This window comes from Anguilla anguilla, chromosome 10, assembly GCF_013347855.1.
Source record: "Anguilla anguilla isolate fAngAng1 chromosome 10, fAngAng1.pri, whole genome shotgun sequence".
NCBI lineage: Eukaryota > Metazoa > Chordata > Actinopteri > Anguilliformes > Anguillidae > Anguilla > Anguilla anguilla.
This window is the reverse complement of record NC_049210.1, coordinates 7,770,736-7,789,529: the sequence shown is the minus strand read 5'-3', so window position 1 is coordinate 7,789,529 and position 18,794 is coordinate 7,770,736. Positions and strand designations below refer to the sequence as shown.

Sequence of the window (18,794 nt, the reverse complement as noted above, 5' to 3'; positions counted from 1 at the left end):
AAATTAGAACAGATTTACTTCATCCTCTGATGCAGTGATGCATTTGTCATTATCATTTCCAGGGATTCCAGAAGATTAAGTTAATACCTTATATAAGCAATGTCTTTAATTCACCACTGAGTCATTATTCTAATTTATTTTACCGTTAAATCATTTCAAAATGTAATGGCTTTGTAGAACAGCCTCCTTGTGGATGTGAGCACATCTTTTAAGTCCTGCTTTTACTTTTGTAACCGTTTGCAATATTACTTACTTATTTTATTTCATTTTAGCAGTATACATTTTTTATATATATATATATATATATATACACACAGTACTGTGCAAAAATCTTAGGCACCTGTATAAAAAATGCTGTACAGCTAAGATGCTTTCAAAAATAATGAAATGAAAAGTTATAAATATCAAAAAAAATAACATAAAGAGCAGTAAATAGTTAAAAACTAAATGAAATCAATGTTTGGTGTGACCACCCTTCGCCTTTAAAACTACATCAATTCTCTTAGGTACACTGTCCGGCAGTTTTATAAGAAAATCGGCTGGTAGGTTGTTCCAAGCATTTTGGAGAACTTGCCACAGTTCTTCTGCAGATTTTGGCTGTTTCGCTTGCTTCTGGCTCTTGATCAAGTTTTTATCTGAAAAGTAGTCTATTACTTAAAATATTACTTTATTTAACAAAATACAGAAACGTATCTACAAAATTTCATCTTTTGGAAAATTCATGTTTGGAAATCTCAGATTTGCTCTTTTCTACTGACACACTAATGCAGAAAACAAAAAATAAACATCTAAGACCAAATATATACTATATATTATATTTAAAAATCTAGGGTGCCTAAGACTTTTGCACAGTACGATATATATATATATATATTTAAAAAATTCTATCATATTCTGACTCTCATTTTATTGATTCTCCTTTCTTGTAAAGGACATTGCATTGCACTGTGCTGTATAAAACGTGCTATATAAATACAGTTTATTATTATTGTAACAGTGGCTGTGGTTTTGAGCCCTGGTCTTGGGGTGTCCTGTTTATTATTCAGCGGCGATAGAGTTGTTTTGACTTGGGACCTGACAGGAAAGAGCGTGAGCGTGCAGCGACGGACGGGCTCGCTATCAGTGTGGGAAACGGCAGCCAGGGATGTGCGCGCATGATATCCCCTGGACAACTCAAGACACAAAATGGCCGAACAGCGCGGGGCTGCTGTTTACTGAGGTTCTGCTCACTGGCAGGTACAGCCGACACAGACTGGAGTCCTGGCCGGAGGTCAGCTGCCTTCAGCAGCACAAGAGCCCGTCTCAAAAACACGTTCTTATAAAGCGTACGTTTTTAAAAAAACGATGTCCGTCTGCCCACAGAACCCGCATCCCCAGGGCACGCGTTCAGTTAACCAATCGGCAGTCTGAGTTTCGGGAGGGTGGGGGTGAAAGGTCAGGGGTCTTGGGGAGTGTTGGCCCATTAGGGCCGGAGTGGGTAGGGGTGGGCGGTTCTGGTTGTTCTGGGTTCCGGGGTGCTTGCGTGAGCGTGGCGGTCCCACGGCGGCCCTACGGCGGCCCCGCGGCGGTCCGGCGGGACAGGAAGCTCTGGATCTCCCGGTCCAGCTCCTGGTTGCGCTGCTCCGCCTGGTCGCGGCTGCGCTCGGCGTTCCTCAGCCGGATCTCCAGCGACGTCACCAGCCGCTTCTCCGCGTCCAGCGCAGACTGCAGCTCCGTCACCCGGGCAACCAGCTCCTCGTTCCTCCGCTGTAGACTGGGGGAGGGGGCAGAAGTGTAAACATTTAAGGGCGGGTGGGCAAATAGTTTAGATGCCTGTAAAATTCCTGCAAATTGATAATGGTTTAAAAAGAAACTTTCACAAATATTAATACAAATACAAAATATTGTGTTTATAATTATGTTTCCTTGACTATTCAAAGGGATCTTCAGGAGTGGTTTAAAAAATTTTTAATTATCGTAAGAGGTTAAGTATTTGACCTTAAGGTAACGGGATGTTCTTCCAGAGAACATAACGCAAGACACACGTATGCACTTGGCTTCAGTTGGAACCACTGAGCTAAAGTGGAGCCACTTCCAGCTTCGTACACCGTTTGTATGTCTGAGGTTCAACTGCCAGTAAGTCCATTAGTATCAGTGCCTGTTTGTAAATAATAAAAAAAGTATGTTAGTATGTCGCCCCGTGCCACACACACCTGGTAACGAGGCTCTCGGGCGTGTCCTGTGTGTTCTTCTGGGGTCCTGTTTTGGCCTCCGAGCTGGGTGTGGAAACCACACTCCTCGCCGTCTCCGCCCTGCCCTCTGCCCTCTCCTCCTGGGGGGGCCGGGTTTGGGGCCAGGTTTGGGGCTGGGCGGGGCCGCCGCTGGGTTTGGGCGGGTCGGGCTTGGTGGCGATCGCGGCGCCCCTCTCCGTGGATCCCCCGCTCCTGGCCGCGTGGTCCCCCTTGCCTGTCGCCGTGAACAGCGAGACCCTCTGCAGGTCCAGGATTTTGAAGATGTCCTCGGACAGGGTCCCCTTCTCCTCGGGGAGGCCCCCCTTTGCGTCGTCGTCCAGAGCAGGAAGGGTGGGGCCCGCCATCGTCCCCCGGAGACTGCCCTTGTGGAGCCCCGCGTGCCCCGCCCCCTCTCGGGCCCCCAGGGAGGGGAGGGTCTGCGTCCGCTTGCGGGGGCTCCCAGTCCAGGGGTCTGCCATTAAGGAAGAGGAGGAGGAGGAGGAGGAGGAAGAGGAGGAGGAGGAGGAGAGGGAGGAAGGGCAGGATGGCTGTGCAGGGGTGGTGACCTCTGACCCCTCGTCATCTCCCGCCTCACCTCCCAGCGTCCCAGGACCGTCCTCCTCCGGGGACTCGGAGAGAGTTTCGCTCTGGAGAAAGGACACCAGCACAGTGAAATCAGGAACGGTCTTGAAGTTAATAACTGGTTGCATCACCTTTAACGACAATAACCGCAACCAAGCACTTCCTATGATATAATAGCAGTCTTTCACATTGCTGCGGAGGGCTATTAGCCCACTCTTCAATGCAGAAATGCTTTCATTCAGACAGGCTTTTCGACCACGAGCTGCTCATTTCAGGTCCTGCCACAGCATCTTTATCGGGTTCAAGTCAGGACTTTGACTAGGCCATTCCAAAACTTAAATTTTGTTTATTTTCAGCCATTCAGATGTGGACTTGCTTTTGTGTTTTGGATTATTTTCTTTCTGCATATGCTCTTACTGTGAAAGGCTGTATTTGCCAAACACAATGGGACCCATGTCATCCATCTGTCCATAAAACATTATCCCAAAAGGCTAACAACAATCCCATTTTTGTCTCTTTCTTATTGTGTCATGAGTCATGAGTCATGAACAGTGACCTTAGCTGAGAGGCTTAGCTAGAGAGGCCTGCAATTCTTTGGATGCTATTATGGGATCTTTTGTGACTTCCTGGAGTTTTAGCAGCGTACTTGGAGAAATTTTGGCAGGCCACTGTTCCACACGTTTATTTGAAGACAATGGCTCTCATTATGGTTTACTGGAGTCCCAGAGCCTTAGAAATGGCTTTGTTTTTTCACCTCTACTGGAATTTTCTTTGATCATTAAATAAACGAAATAATAATTTTGAAATGAGTTTTGTGTTTTCTCAGGTTCCCCTTGTCCAACATTACATTTTGTCCGAAGATCTGAAACCATTCAGTGTGTGTCTGTGTGTGCGCGCTCGCAGGTGTGTGTGCGCGTGTGTATCTGTGCATGTGTGAGTGTGCGCGCGCGCCTGTGTGTGTGTGTGTAGAAGCCGTTATCCACACACACCTCGGCAGCGTCCCATCCCACGAAGCTGCGGGGCATGCTGTGCTTCTTGCGGGCCGTTTTTTTGGAGGGGGGCGAAGGCGGCACGTCCTTGGAGGGGGGAAAGAGGCTCTCGTGCTGCCGGATCATCACCGTCATCAGCTTCTGGATCTGCGACGTACCTGCGCCGTAACCAGGGAGATGGAGTGGGCACAGGGCACACAGCCTCCTCAGTCCTGGGGCAGATCCCAGGTTATTTCCAACAAAACATCGCCAAGCAAAACACACACTCATATGGAAATACTCAGAAAATAGACTGCCAATGATCTCCAGGTTTTCACTGGTGAAAAGTGTTTCTTTTTTTTTAAATCAATGTTGTTTTTGTGAAAAATGTTCTTTTCTAAAAGGACTTTTTTGTGTTACCACTTCTGTGTTACTTCCAACATTTTGCGTCAAAGCTACTGCTTTTGTGTTACAAATGCACAATTTATGTGTTACAGTGGGAGACTTTTTAATGCGGACTTGCGTGTTGAATGCAGCACAAAATGTTCTGCCCTTAGGCGGACATGGAGGGGTGTAAAAAAAACTGACACGTTATATGTTTTGCTTTTAACATATATATCCAATATATCCTGTTTTGAGAGTGGTAGAGGCCCTCTGGGTTTTCTTCCCCTCGATTTTTTTGACAGCGATTTCATAACCTGTGTACCAGCTATTACAATGCTCGGCACTGGCTCAATACTCTGGCTCAATACATCCTGGGGGAGTGCATGCTACCTGTGGCTACCTGCAGCATAGAGGTCAGGGGTCGTGAGGCAGTGTAGTATAATGGCTAAGGAGTTGGTCTTGTAACCTAAAGGTCACAGGTTCGATTCCCCGGTAGGACACTGCCGTTTTACCCTTGACCAAGGTACTTAACTTGCATTGCTCCATATATATATCCAGCTGTATAATTGGATACAATTCTCTGCTCTGGATAAGAGCGTCTGCTAAATGCCTGTCAGGGGTCAGGGGTCAGGTGACTCACCTTTCATCATGGTGACGGGGTCCTCTATCTGCGGCTTCAGCAGGTTCACCCCGATGACCGTGGCCAGGTTCTCCACGCTCATTTTATTCACCTTGGAGTTCTGCTGAACTTTGTACAAGAACCTGCCGCAGAACAGAACCATCGCTGCTTATCGTCCAGGCCCAGACGTTCAGGCCCGCCTGCTTTATTTGGGACGCTAACATTCCCGTAGATTTGCGCCAATATTCAGAATATTCTCATCAGTATTCAGGACTAAGATTCCTCTCGCATATGCGTGTACAAATGCAGAGGTGGAAAATCCAGGTTCAGAAAGTAAAATTCCACCCCAGTACTTTGTTCTAATCACCTGGATTTGCTAATTAAGCACAATTCTTCAGTCAGGAGGCAGAGCTAATTGGTGAAATCAGTTGGCTGAATCCATGGGGGACTTTTCCTTTGTGACTCCCCGGACTTTCCACCTCTGGAAACGAGTTTCACTGAGAAGTGTGAGGGGGGTCTGCCAGAGAGCGCCTTTAAAATGTCGCTGCCATTGAAGTTCTTCCAATCACGCGTTTGAACCGGGTCTGGTCAGGCAAGACGAAGTCATAATTGCTGAAGCGGAGATAAAAACCCGAAGGTAAACATGAAGCGGCTCGGTAAAGGGAGGCTCGGAGTCCGTCTCAGTGCTATGACTGCGCGCAGCAGGGCTGGGAAACACGGGCCGATCCTGGACGGCTGCATCCGGTCCGGGGTTTCACGCCAGCTTCTTGCTTTTAATTATTTAATTAGCCCCAATCGCACACGTGATCTGGCATCAGAGAAGCGTTCACTGACTGGCGCAGGAATGACAGCAGCCGATGCCAACGGTGCTATCTCCTGGGCCTGACCGAGTTTCTGTTAACCGGCGGAGACGTGCGTATCCCCCTCAGCTCCCCCCCCCCCCGGGGGACAGGGTAGCCCACCCTTGGTGAACAGAATGCCTGCGTCCACACGAGTCCGTTTTTCATTCAGGGAAAAGGTGCGGGTTACCTGCAGATGTAGCTGAGCAGGTTGTAACTCAGTTTTTGTTCTGGGAAAAGGTGCGGGTTACCTGCAGATGTAGCTGAGCAGGTTGTAACTCAGTTTTTTTTTGGAAAAGGTGCGGGTTACCTGCAGATGTAGCTGAGCAGGTTGTAATTGGCTCTCGGGAGGAGGGAGATCTGCTTCTCCAGCTTTTCACGGCCCTGAAAGTATGTGGTAGAAACATCACTGAGTGGACATCGGAAACCTGACCGGGCCTGCTTCATTTCTGAAATAACAAATGATGCATCTTCTCCTGTGCTTAATGCACCGCACAGAATATAATATGATTGGAATTATAATTCAATACAATCAATGGGATGATGCAATCATGATGAATCACAAGCTCATAATTCTTAAGCACACAAAATTCCACAAGTTGCATGTGTTTGTGTGTGTTTTCATGCGTGTGTGTGTGTGAGTGGCTTGAAATGCAGCTTATGACACAAGCAGCTCTATTTTACCGTCAAATTTGTCAAAAACTAACATCATTTACTAGTCCCTAACTTGCTTTAGTGTTAGTTGTGTTCAGTCCACTGGACAAGCGCCTTTATCTTTCGGGAGATCACAGGCTGTGCGAGGAAAAACAAGCACACGTCAGCAATCAGCTGTCACTCTAAAAGCCTTTCTCTAAAGAACCAAACTTTTTTTCGCAAAAGGAAAAGGAATCCCTGAGGAAAAAGGAACATGTTCCCCAAACTGAGGCTGGGCCAGTTTGAAAGATGCCAGCAGCCAGGCTCACACATCTGTTATTCTAATATTAATACAATGTCATAATAATATAAAATTAATGACAACAAGATTCACCAGGAAGGCTCGTTTCCCACATGGGCCGCAGCCATTGCTACTCTTGAGTAATGTACTTAAGCTGAATTGCCTCAGTAATATATCCTGCTGTACGAATGGATTGCACGAGCTCTATTAGGTTGCGCTGGTTTAGGGCTTCTGCTAAATGCACTTAAGTGTTTAAGTATCGACAACATCGGTACAACTTACGTTCCTAGCCACTGGTATTAGCATATTGGTTTAAGTGATAGATTTAGATCTATTATTAAAATATACTGATGCTTTCTAAAAGCCTAAGAAACTGTGTGTATGCTGTACAGTAAGACATAAATTAACAGTTAGCTTTTAAAGGTATGGGCGGAGGAGGTTTCCATGACAATATTCAGACAGTTTAAACGATAACCGAAATGTGTGTATCTGCAATGAAGATCACACGGTTGGTAGCGGTTGTCACGGTGACAGCGTGGCACCAGAGCGAGCTCCTACCAGGTTGCCGTTGGGGTTCAGCAGGTGACTGCAGTCCAGGAAGTCCTGGTATTGGGACCAGGGAATCACGGGCTCAGGCAACTCCCGCAGGTACAGCTTGAACAAGGACGCCACCGTGTGGACATCTGTGTCACTGCAGGGCATAAATTACACGCTGTCACTTTCTTCATTCCTGAGGGCGAGTCTGACACATTTCTATTAAATATTTCAGTAATATTTCATAAAATATTCCAGTAAATGATCATCAGGCTTCTAAAGTCTGGTGAGCTCTATTTGATGGCGTGTATTTGCAGTGCATTACCAAAAAGAAATGCATTCACACTAGGTATTGGCAGAGACAGTCAAAAAGTGACACTGTTGTATAACAGCTCAGAAACTCAGAGGCTGCAGGTTTTATTCCCAGCTTAGGCACAGCTGTTGGGCCTTAAGCAAAGTACCCAAGCTGATCTGCTTCAGTGAAATAACCAGCTGTATAGAAAAGTTGTACAAAAATGTATCTGCATAAGTCACTCTGGATAAGAGCATCTGCTAACTATTAAAGACAACTGCGATTATTTACTTTCGTATTTAGCTATTTCCTTCTGCATTTAAAACGCTCCTTATGCCACAAGATAAAGATAATACTTCTGACTGGCAGCCCACCAAACAGACTCACTGCTGACTAGTGACAATGTAAATTGCCATAGCACTGCATAAGCATTTTGGTCTCAAAAGGTCATTACCAAATAATCCTCTAGTGGGCAGTATAAGAGCTCCGTCACTTTTATTAGAACTTTCAGGATTAAGAAACAAAAGAACTCATTTAAAAATACAACTGAATGAAACAGGGGTTCATGGTGCAAGTGTTCAATCATAGCATATCATAATGTCATAGTAATTGTTGTCTTCGGTTCTTTATATAAAGCACACGCGTAAAGATTCTTTTGAAGGGTAACTGTGGTGAATGTATAATGAAGGTGACTGCGCCAGGCGGGCGTTCAGCAGTGTCTGCTCAGCGCATCTGAAGCAACTCTCTGCTCTCTGCATCGTTCTCAGACAGGAAGTGGTTTCAGCTGCAGGGCTGGGCGAGGAGACAAACTGAACGCGGTTCATCTGTAAAAATCTGCCCCTTCTGCATCTCTCTCTCCTCCCCCTCTCTCTCAATCTCTCTCTCCCTCCCTCTCTCTCTCTCAATCTCCCCCCCTCTCTCTCTCTCTCATTCTCTCTCTCTCTCTCCATTTCTGACATTCTCTCTCTCAAATTCAAATTCTAAATGCTATACTGGCATGACCGATTTTGAAATACATATTGCCAAAGCGTGATGTTCAGTGACAATAATAACAACGATAAAAGTACTAACAACAACATTAAATTTCAAAATTAAAATATTAGCTCTCTATCTCTATTACTCTCTTACTCGCTCTCTCACTCCCTCTCTGTCTCTCTCTCTCTCTCTCTCTCCCCCCATCTCAGTAACCATGCCAACAGACACGCATGTAACGGATGCCTTGAAAGTGACCCTTATCTTTTAAGCTTCGAACATGTGCGGACATTTTCCAGAGGGAATCAAACAGAAAGAAAAAGGGCCCGTTTGAGCCTCGCCATGGCCGCCATGTGCGCCATGTCCGCGAGTTCGATCCCCCCATCTGAAGCAAGTGGGAAAAATGCATAAGCAGCGCAGGCTATCTGCCCTCCTTCCAAAGGAAAAAAGAAACTGAGCACAAGCTTTACAAGGAAAAGTAGGCCACCAGGGCTTATACGGGTGACAGGGTGTCATGGGCCCTACCACACAAAGCTCTATACACCACACTTCCTGTGCGCTACGCTGTTATCTAGCTCCCTTAAAAATGACCAGAGTTCTCAGACGACAAAGCCAGCGTCCCGGGACAAGTTGCTTACTTTAACACACTTCAGCACCCTTCAGACGTCTGACAAATTTTTAAAGAAATATCTTCTTTTCAAAAAAGCAAATACCACGTTGTGCGTTTTAGTTTAGTAGCCTATGTTTTGAAATTCTACTGCCATTGAAAGAGTTAAAGTATTTACAATATGTATTTGACCCAGGTCTGGTTCAGCGCTGTTGTATCTTAAGGACTGGTGTCCTCTAATTCAGCGGTCCTGAAACCGTTCCTCGGGTACCTGCAGCCAGATCCAGGTATTTCAGGTGGTCCATCTGAAGCACACCTGATGCGACCAATCAAGAGCTTTGAGGTGGAACACTCCGAAAACCTGGATCTGGCTGGGGGTAACCGAGGAGGGGTCTGGGAACCACTGCTGTAATGAGAACGGTCGGCTGGTCTGAGATCAGCGGGGGGGAAAGGGGGGCGTCCCGCGCGGCTCACCTGGGGAAGGAGGGCCTCTCCCCCGCGTCGAAGGCGTCCCGGAACTGCTTGACCTGGTTGTCCTGCCCCGGCAGGCGGAAGATGCCCTCCTCGCTCAGCCCGTGCTCCAGGATGAACTCCGCGCACTCCTGCACCAGGATGGGCACCAGGTGGGGGCCGAACCTCCGCTCGTACGCCACCGTGTCGCCCAGGCTCTTCCCAAACACTGCTGGAGGGGGGGGGGGGGGGGCCGGAAGCACGGGAGGTGTGAGGGATTTGGGCACGTACTGGAGACAGGAGAGTGCAAAGCAGCATAAACTGGCTTTATGAATGCTACCACTACTGCTACTGCTACCACTGCTACCACTGCAACTGCTACCCACACCACTACTGCTACCACTGCTACTACTACCACTGCTACCACTACAACTGCTACCCACACCACTACTGCTACCACTGCTAGTACTACCACTGCTACCACTGCAACTGCTACCCACACCACTACTGCTACCACTGCTACTACTACCACTGCTACCACTGCAACTGCTACCCACACCACTACTGCTACCACTGCTACTACTACCACTGCTACCACTACAACTGCTACCCACACCACTACTGCTACCACTGCTACTACTACCACTGCTACCCACACCACTACTGCTACCACTGCTACTACTACCACTGCTACCACTGCAACTGCTACCCACACCACTACTACCACTGCAACTGCTACCCACACCACTACTGCTACCACTGCTACTACTACCACCACCAATGCTACTACAGCTGTATATTTTTACTTAATTAAATTCAGATTAAGTAGCTACCATACTCAAGGTTACAATGGCACCACCCCATCCGGGAATTACAAGCCTACTTCCCTAAGCACTACGCTACACATCCACTCCTCTACTACTATTTCTACTAAAACATAAAAATAATAACAATTATTATAAAGTGCCGGTTGTCCATGCTACTCAAAATACTTTCTAGATAAAACAAAAAAAGAACAGAAAAGCAGGGGGTGATGCCTGTTTGGACACGTTTGAATCGTTTAATGATTCATTAAATGAATCGTCAGACTTTCATATCCGTTTGGCATTCAAGTACACACTGTCTCTCAAGTTCCTTGTTACATACTGTTCAAATCATTTTCTCAGTTCAAACAGGTAAGTAACTCCCACAGCCAACACTTACGACTGCTCCCTCTCATAAGTTTTTAATGCAGCGGCACAAATCACATGCGTTTGATGCAGGAGTTAATGATTCATTTATACTGTGTCAATCTTTGGTTTCATCCCTGCTCCACAGTCAAAATTTATTCATGAGCACATCGGCTACACTGCTAGAGTAGTTCTCCCAGAAAACCCTAATGCAAATGTCAGGCTCTAATTAGACATTTATATAGACCAGACCTGGGTCAAATACGTATTTGTTTTGGATTCAAATGCTTTTCTACCCTTTACTGATCTTGCCGGGATGTATTGGAACCAACGAAATGCTCTCAAAAAGTGCAAACCCCGCCTTCTGCTCATATTGGCAGGCTCAATTACACCAGGCAAGATCAATAGAGCACAGACAAGTATTTGAATCTAAAACAAATATTTGACCCAGGTCTGATAAAGACTGGTGGGTGTATGGGGATCTGCTGATCGTCTTTCAGCAGTAACTACAGGTTCCCATGCCGTAGATATTGTATCCCAACTGTGTAAAGACGGCACCATTTTTCACGGAGAACTCAGGTCCAGTATGTCCGTCTGTAGGCGAGGGGGTCTGTACCTCCGCTGGAGGGTACTCCAATCACCCTGCGGAGGGTGCGGACCCACTCCTCCATCTCGTTCTGGGAATTGGCCATCAGGACGTAGGGGTCCCGCTCACGATCCCCGGAGCTGCCTGGGTACAACCGAGAACAAGTAGGGCGTCTGAGACCAGCCGAAATTCCCCTACTGGGGACCTGATAAAGCACTCTTCCAGTGCTTAGCATTACAGCCTTCTAACAGCAGACAGTGGAGATTCACATATCAAGTTTTTTCTTAGCCCCACGTCAGGGTTTTGGACTAAATGTACATGAAGCAGACACTCTCCAGAGCACGCTACACAATCTGCATTTGTTATTGTTTTCAAAGAATATAATCAATTCAGAAATCTGGATTAAACATCCACTTAATTAAATGGTAAAGAGCCTTTACTGCAGGAATCAAGATTAACTGCTTTGCCCAAGGGTACAATGGTACAAGTTATGGACACAGTTTCCGAACCATTGTATTACATGCTCAACCCATAAACAGCATGTACTGTTTTCAGAGACATTTACTGCATTTTCCATAAATGTATTTACTGCACCGTGTGTGAGTTTTGAACATATTTCAAAAAAGGTGGATTCAGGTATTTTATCTGTTGCATAAAAACAATAATTCATCTGTGATAGCCATACAGAAGACTATAAATTCTAAACTGTCAAATTGCCAACAGCAACAGAAAAATGGAAATATGTAACTGGCATGCAAGAAGAGTACAAGCACGCAAGAACAGAGAGGGAGTTAGAAAGAGAAAAAGAAGTGAGAGGAAGGGGGTTAGATAGAAAGAGAAAAAGGAGAGAAAGAAAGGGAGGGAGAGAGAGTTAGAAAGAGAAAAAGGAGAGAGAAAGCGGGGAGAGTTAGAAAGAGAAAATGGAGAGAGAGAGAAAGGGGGGAGAGTTAGAAAGAGAAGGGGGCAGATATAGAAAGAGAAAAATGAGAGAGAAGGAGGGAGAGATGGAGAAAGAGACAGAAAGAGACACTGGGGTCGATCTCACCTGGGATAATTTCGAAGAGGAACTTCCCGGGATCATCCGTACTGGACGGCAGCTCATTCACTTGGCTCGGCCTCAGGTTGATGTGGCCCTGCAAACAGGAGGGAAGCAGCAGATATGAAGAGGAAAAGGGGATGAGATTAAAGATCCAGGGAAGAAGTGACCGGGAGTGCAAACAGAAAAACATCCTCCACAGCACGTACTATCAAATTTAGCCTTCCCTTTGGGGTGGAAGTGATGAGAAGAGTGCGTTTGGCTATTGCCTTTTACATTACTCCCATCCCAGCGCAATTTACACAACTCTTAGCATTTTTACAGAGTATCTACTTATACAGCTGGATGTACCCTGGATTCATTCAGGTTAAGCACGTCGCTCAAGGGTTAAAAAAAAAAAAGCAGTGCCCCAGCTAGGAATCAAGCCTGCAACCTTTGGGTTACAAGCCCAGTTCCCTACTTATGACACTGCCATGATACTAGTCATGATACTCATGATCGACGGTGTGACAAGACGCATGGCAGGCGGGTGACATGACACAAGCTGAGATTTCTGGGCCGAGTCATTCCTCCTAACCAGGCGCTGCTTTGTGCGCTTCGATAAGGTCGTCAATTAGATGTGTGCATCCCACTGGCGTCAGACCTGGGCCAAATACGTATTTGTTTTGGATTCAAATGCTTCTCTACGCTTTACTGACCTTGCCTGGTGTATGGGAACCAATTATATACGCTCACCTTCTGGTCATATTGACAAGCTCAATTACACCAGGCAAGATCAATGGAGCACAGAAAAGTATTTGAATCCAAAACAAATACGTATTTGACACAGGTTTGACTGGCATAGGCATGGGCGAGCCAGGGTGGCCCACAGCCCCTTCCACAGTGTCCTGGCCGACACACTTATCTTGGCTGAACCACCACACCACACCCAAATGTAAATGCCCAGCTAGGTACTGTAGCCCTGGCCCACCAAGTTCTATGCAAGTCCAACTGTATTAATATTTCTGCCCACGCTGCTGGTGCATTCACACGCTTTTATTTTGACCCGCCTTTTGTCACCGCCTTCTCAACTTGAACTTCAAGCCTTTTTGGAGGGTGGGTGAAGGTGTGAAACACTTTAAGCAACACTAAAAGAAGAACCTGATTACCCATATTACTTCTTAACTTAACTTTTGAAATCCTAACATATTAGTAGATTTTCCTTTCCAATGTCAATTTTTTAAATATATATTTCTGACCTGCTGAAAGGAAACTGAAAATGTTTATCTTTCTACAGTTAATTAAAGGATAATATGCAAAACGCTGAGTCTGAACTTGAAAGTAGCAAGTGACAAACTTGAAAAGCACGCCAGAACGGTCGCATGCGTCATGATAAATCTGTGCACCAGAGTCTTGCATTAAAGTAACCACTCGAATGTGCTTAAAATAAAGTATTTGGTCTTCATACGCTTATGCTATACGCTAAAAATGTAGATGGTACAGTAAAACTGCGGTGAAATGACAAGCTGTTTATCATTACAAAATAAGCTGGCTTTATGTCACTGTCGAGAGAACTAGTAAGTCACCCAGAACGGATGGCCTATGTGGTGTCCCCCTCCATATCTCACCTGAAAGGCATTATCCTTATCGTCCTTGTAGTAGTACAGGGTATACCCTCTCAGCACGAAGTAGCGTAGCTGCCAGTTCTTCACGATGGAACGTTGCTTCTTTAGCCACCCGGTCTTCAGCGGTCGCTCGGAGGATTTAGGCGAACCCGGCCGGCACGGCCCCGCGCCGCCTTCCCCTGGCATGACGCTCTTGGACCGCGCTGCAGGTAAGAAACCGGGGTTTTCCACACGAATACGAAGGTGGTAGACAGATGGGTACAAACGAAAAAGCAAGCGAGGAGAACGAGGCGGGCTGTTAGAAAAACCTAAAATACCCTAGCCCGAAGTTCAATGCACAGCGAACAGAGCAGCCAATAAATCTTTGTCAATTTCGACGGATAAAGTAATAAATAGAATTATTGTGACGTTAGCGTGTATGTGTCTATTTTTGTACCGTCGCGATCGAATAAGCACACGAGGCTGTTTGTGTCAGTGCCTGTGGTGTCAAAGAGGAAGCTCACTGCCACAGCTTGACCCCAGACGCTTCCTGTTGAACACAATGAGTTTGGCCTAACTGATTGTTCTGCTGTTCAGCGACTGTAGGAAAGGCTTGCTTTCCTCGGGACCGTTTACACACGCGCGAGTGGGGGCGCGGACCACTGAAAGAAAAGAATAAGAGGTTAAAATTCCTTCGAATAAAGATAAAACTGATTTCACTTTGCTCAATGCGTGGCAAGTCAAAACCGATCTCCATATATGGACGTGTACGGCGTTGAAAGGAGATGCGGAACACTAGCGCTAGGGCCATTACCCCAGTGCACTGCGACGGAGAGCCCTTATTATTGATGATACGTGCGCCCTGCTGGCGCGAGTTTCACTAGCTAGGCGGCTCGTGGATTTACTCAAGTTCGTCCACATATTGCCTATGATTATTCAGTGGGACACTCACCCACCCCTTGTGCCACAACTAAAGACAACGCGCTAAACTCAGAAGCACGCGGCGAGGTCAGCATGTCCTGGGAACGACGCAGAAAAAACCTGACACATTTCAGTTGTCATTTATGCTTGTAACGTAAGCGACCAATCGATGTGTCTGTTGGCGTTTTATGTAAACCAACAACATTTATGTTTAATCTGTCGGTCATGGAGAGGCCACAGTTACTACATTTTAAGAATTGCCCCCTTGTGAAACTGGGTTTGAGGAAAAACTGTGGGCAGATAAGTATAGGAAGGAGAGCAAACAGAAACAAATGAATGGTGAAGTATAGGTTTAAAGGGAGGCATGGAAGTGACTAGCGAGATAACTATTAAGTCCTCAGCTGTTGTCGATTCACTGTGAAGCAGGAGCAGATGAGAGACGTTCCAGAGGGCTAAACAAACAGGAAGAGGCAGCGCGAGCCACTGCACGCTGAGGCTTTTGAAGGCCACCATCAGAACCACAGCCTCTGTGGTCTGTTTTGAGAGCCCTGTCCCTGGCGAGCGCAGACAGTTCGAAACCCATGCACACACAACACCACATCGCATGTACCACACCCTCGCAAGTAAAAGGCTGTGATGCAGCTCCAATCAGGTTTTTTTCTAATCAAAAAAGAGATCGGGTATACTTATACTGTCTGCTTTAGCAACGTGGGAAAAACAAACAAATGCTATATCAAGCAATCCCTATTATGTTTATAACAGAAGAGGCGGGAATAATAATTTTGACTGTGACAGGACTTTTGGCATTCTACCTGCCATACGCGACTGCACCAGATAGAGGTTAACTGTGTGATTGAATGCTTTAATTGATCAATTAAGTGCAGAGTGACAACAAAAATCAGCAGAGAGCCTGCCAGGACCAGGAATGAAGATCACTCCTATAAAGGGTGGTCCAATCCCACGTTGTTCCCCTGAATCCAGGAATATCATGTTCACACATCTGGAATGAGCAGTAAGGCTGAGCTGTCCAGTCCGGGAGAATTACTCATGGTTTTTGCTACGAAATGACTGCAAAGCCTCCAGCTACATTCGGATACTGTTAACAGTTGTGACGTAGCTGCGAATTCCAGTCATGAATGACATTCGACTGGCTGATTTCCTGTCATCCTCCGTGCTTGCGTGGAACGTACCCTTTTCACACTAGTAAAGAATTCCCTTTCCCGGGAAGGGATGTCAACTTCCCACCCTGGATATCGATAGTGTCTGCTGGACTTTGGCGCACCAACAAATTTTCTGCTAACAGAGAAATGCTGCTCGGTTGAAAGGAAGCTACAAAAAAATAGCAAATGGCACAGCCCTCGGGAACACTGCTGCCGTAGAGGGAGAATGTGTCACTAGTCTGAAAACATTACGCTTGACCACCCCCCATTGCTTTGGTCAGCCTTGCCTCATTGGCTAGCCAAGGATCTCAGTTCTGACTGCAGTGCACTCTCACACCACCACTTTTCTCTGGTATCCGGGTGGAAACCTGGTGCAATGCGATAAATTCGTAGCACCGCTGCAAAAGTATCCTGCGGTTGGGAAGACGCGTGTAATTATCCCGCACTCCTCATTACTGATGTCTGACTATGACACCTGAGACCCACTGGTATTTAAACACAGTGAGGGAGACCGTGGGCCTACAGAGCACTCACATGCAGAGATTAGACCTGGGTAATGTACAGACACAAGGCAGTGAGGTCACTACGCTCTCTGTAAGCAAAGGAAGCTTTACTATTTATGGTTCTGCTATAGCACAGGCAATCAGGTACTGTAAAACGTCTCTCATTGCATCAGTTTCCGGCTGTCAAAACCCAGGGACAGACAGAGAAAGAGTGGGAGAGAGATACAAAGTAACAGAGCGGAAGTAATGTGTGTGCGTGTGTGGGGGGGGGGGGGGGGACTTCCAATGTTACAAAACATTTTTCAATGCGTTTCCATCTTCAGTGAAAAATGTTTTGATGAGAGGCAGGGGACTTCGATAACTTTGCTTCTCAGTGTTACGTGTCAGTGCCCCCCCCCCCCCCCCGTTTTGTTTTCAACAGAACCGTTTACCAGAAGCCCTTGCCATGTGGAGCCCATTACAGTATGTCTTTGTGCGTCTTACATTGGACAAGACTTGTGCGTCGGGCAAGTGCGTCCAGTCTGAGCTGATGTAAGAACAGCAAGTGCATTTCATTAAGAAGGCGCTTTAAGACCCTAGGAATTTCGACGAGCTTTAACACAATGCACATTTTAAATCGATCATGCAGACGGTTAAAACTGCTGCCTAGAACGAAATGGAGGACAAGATCCTCCTGTGCTATGTACAAATCACAAGGGGCCATGGCTCATCATCTTACTAAAAAGAAATCAATGCAAAAAGGGTAGACAAAGGTTTAAAAAGAAAAACAAATGAAATGAATGACTAATTGGGTCTTGGCCCAACTCACTTTGAGGATTTAAAAATGAGTTTTGCACAGTTTTTGTCACCCTGTTCCAAAGCGCAAGACTCAAAATGGTTCTCGTGAACCAAAACTGGCCATACGTTCCTGGAGATCAAATTAAAGGGAATTCAATTGGTTTTAATGATAAAAGGGAAGATGTGTGAAATGCACAGGGGACTTTTTGTTCCTGGGCTAAGTTTAGTGAGAGAGCACAATATCAGCTCTGAAACTGACCAAGGGCACGGACGGTGAAACTAGTATGTTACCATAACCGAGATGAACACTGGCCTTCCAATGCCAAAGCCCAGGCGATGATGTCAGAATCCACAGATCATGACAGCATCATAGGCTTTTCACACACACACACACACACACACTCAAACTCCTGGACGTTCATGTGCACATCCATTTCAGAGCTAACCCCATCCTCATATCTCCTAATTGCTCAAATTAGCTAACCAGCACGTGCAGAGTACTTAAGCCCAACCACTCCTCTCGCATAGCAAACACGACACTAAATGCTTATTGAGCAACACGGCACTTGTGCTGCCTCCAGGTATGTAAAAAATGTTTGAGGATATCCAACCAAGAGATTGGGAGAATGAACTAAAAGCACAATACTGGGCAGTGTTAACTAGAAGAGTCCCTTAATGAAGTCATTAGTCAGGATTACTCAGGAGCCTAACACCCCGGCCGCAGGTTCTCGACCAACGTAAGCCTCTAAACAATCAGTTCTCTTGGCATGTAGCACGAGCAAGTAGTTTCCACGAAAACACCTAAATTAAACTACAATTTTTTTCAGAGAGGGTATTTTCAGAACTCCTAACTGTGCCACAGGTAAGCCTCAGGTCACACATATGGTCTTTCCACTTGTGAATTTGTAAGGTGCAAACCCACCCAACCCCACAAACACACACACACACACCAAAGCCATAAACCAGAGATGCTAAAATAAGTAGCCCGCCCCTGTAGAGGGACTCTTACCTATCTTGTTGGTTTCAGCTCTGAAGGTGCTGAAGTCCCAGTTGCGAGGCAGCTTGAGAGACATTGTCCTTCACGTGAAAGGGCAGTTTGCACACACACACATACAGACAGACATACACACACACACACGCGTGCGCTCACACACTCTGTGAGCTGTACACATGCAGCCTCTCCGTCCGCCACATACATGCAGAAAACCTCGCGCTCTACCTCACTTCCTCCTTCCTGCGGACTGACATTTCTCTTTTCTGAACTTCCGAACGTGTTCTTACTTGTCCCTACGAGAATCATTTCTCGAGTTATTTTTCTAAAAAAAAAAAAAAAACATAAGTGTGTGTTGTGCTTGTGCGCATGTGTGAGGACATTATTTTCATGACTGTTCTTAATTCTGATTAATTTACTCATAACATAGTGTCAATATTGCCTAAAGCTATTTTTTCATATCTCTCTCTCTCTCAAAGGAGGAAGTGGGTTTGACTTCTCATTCACTCCTACTCAAACGGATGCACAGAAACACCCAGCCCCAGGCTGCAGAAACGGGCGTCTTCGGCGTTAGGAGAAAACGCACTCAGCCCTGAACTTCAGTATGAAATGCAGTATCGCTTCTATTAGCATTCCCGACTTCCATCTGCCTCCACATGTCGAAACATAAATTACAC

The 18,794-nt window shown here is 46.2% G+C and overlaps 1 protein-coding gene across 2 annotated transcripts; it reads right to left on the bottom strand.

Moving 5' to 3' along the window:
• Window positions 1-928: 928 nt before the first annotated feature.
• arhgap25 (Rho GTPase activating protein 25) lies at window positions 929-18,363 on the bottom strand. Of its 2 annotated transcripts, none has more exons than XM_035436020.1 (11): window positions 18,136-18,363; window positions 13,790-13,989; window positions 12,192-12,279; window positions 11,177-11,290; window positions 9,416-9,620; window positions 7,095-7,227; window positions 5,913-5,986; window positions 4,785-4,906; window positions 3,782-3,939; window positions 2,193-2,857; window positions 929-1,753 (listed from the first exon to the last, which is right to left on the bottom strand). In XM_035436020.1, the coding sequence occupies exons 1-11, from the start codon at window positions 18,197-18,199 to the stop codon at window positions 1,549-1,551; spliced, it is 2,028 nt and encodes a 675-aa protein (XP_035291911.1). In that variant the 5' UTR covers window positions 18,200-18,363; the 3' UTR covers window positions 929-1,548. The 2 variants fall into 2 exon arrangements, with proteins under 2 accessions (XP_035291911.1, XP_035291910.1); XM_035436019.1 differs by having other exon boundaries at window positions 9,416-9,623; window positions 18,136-18,360.
• Window positions 18,364-18,794: the final 431 nt, after the last annotated feature.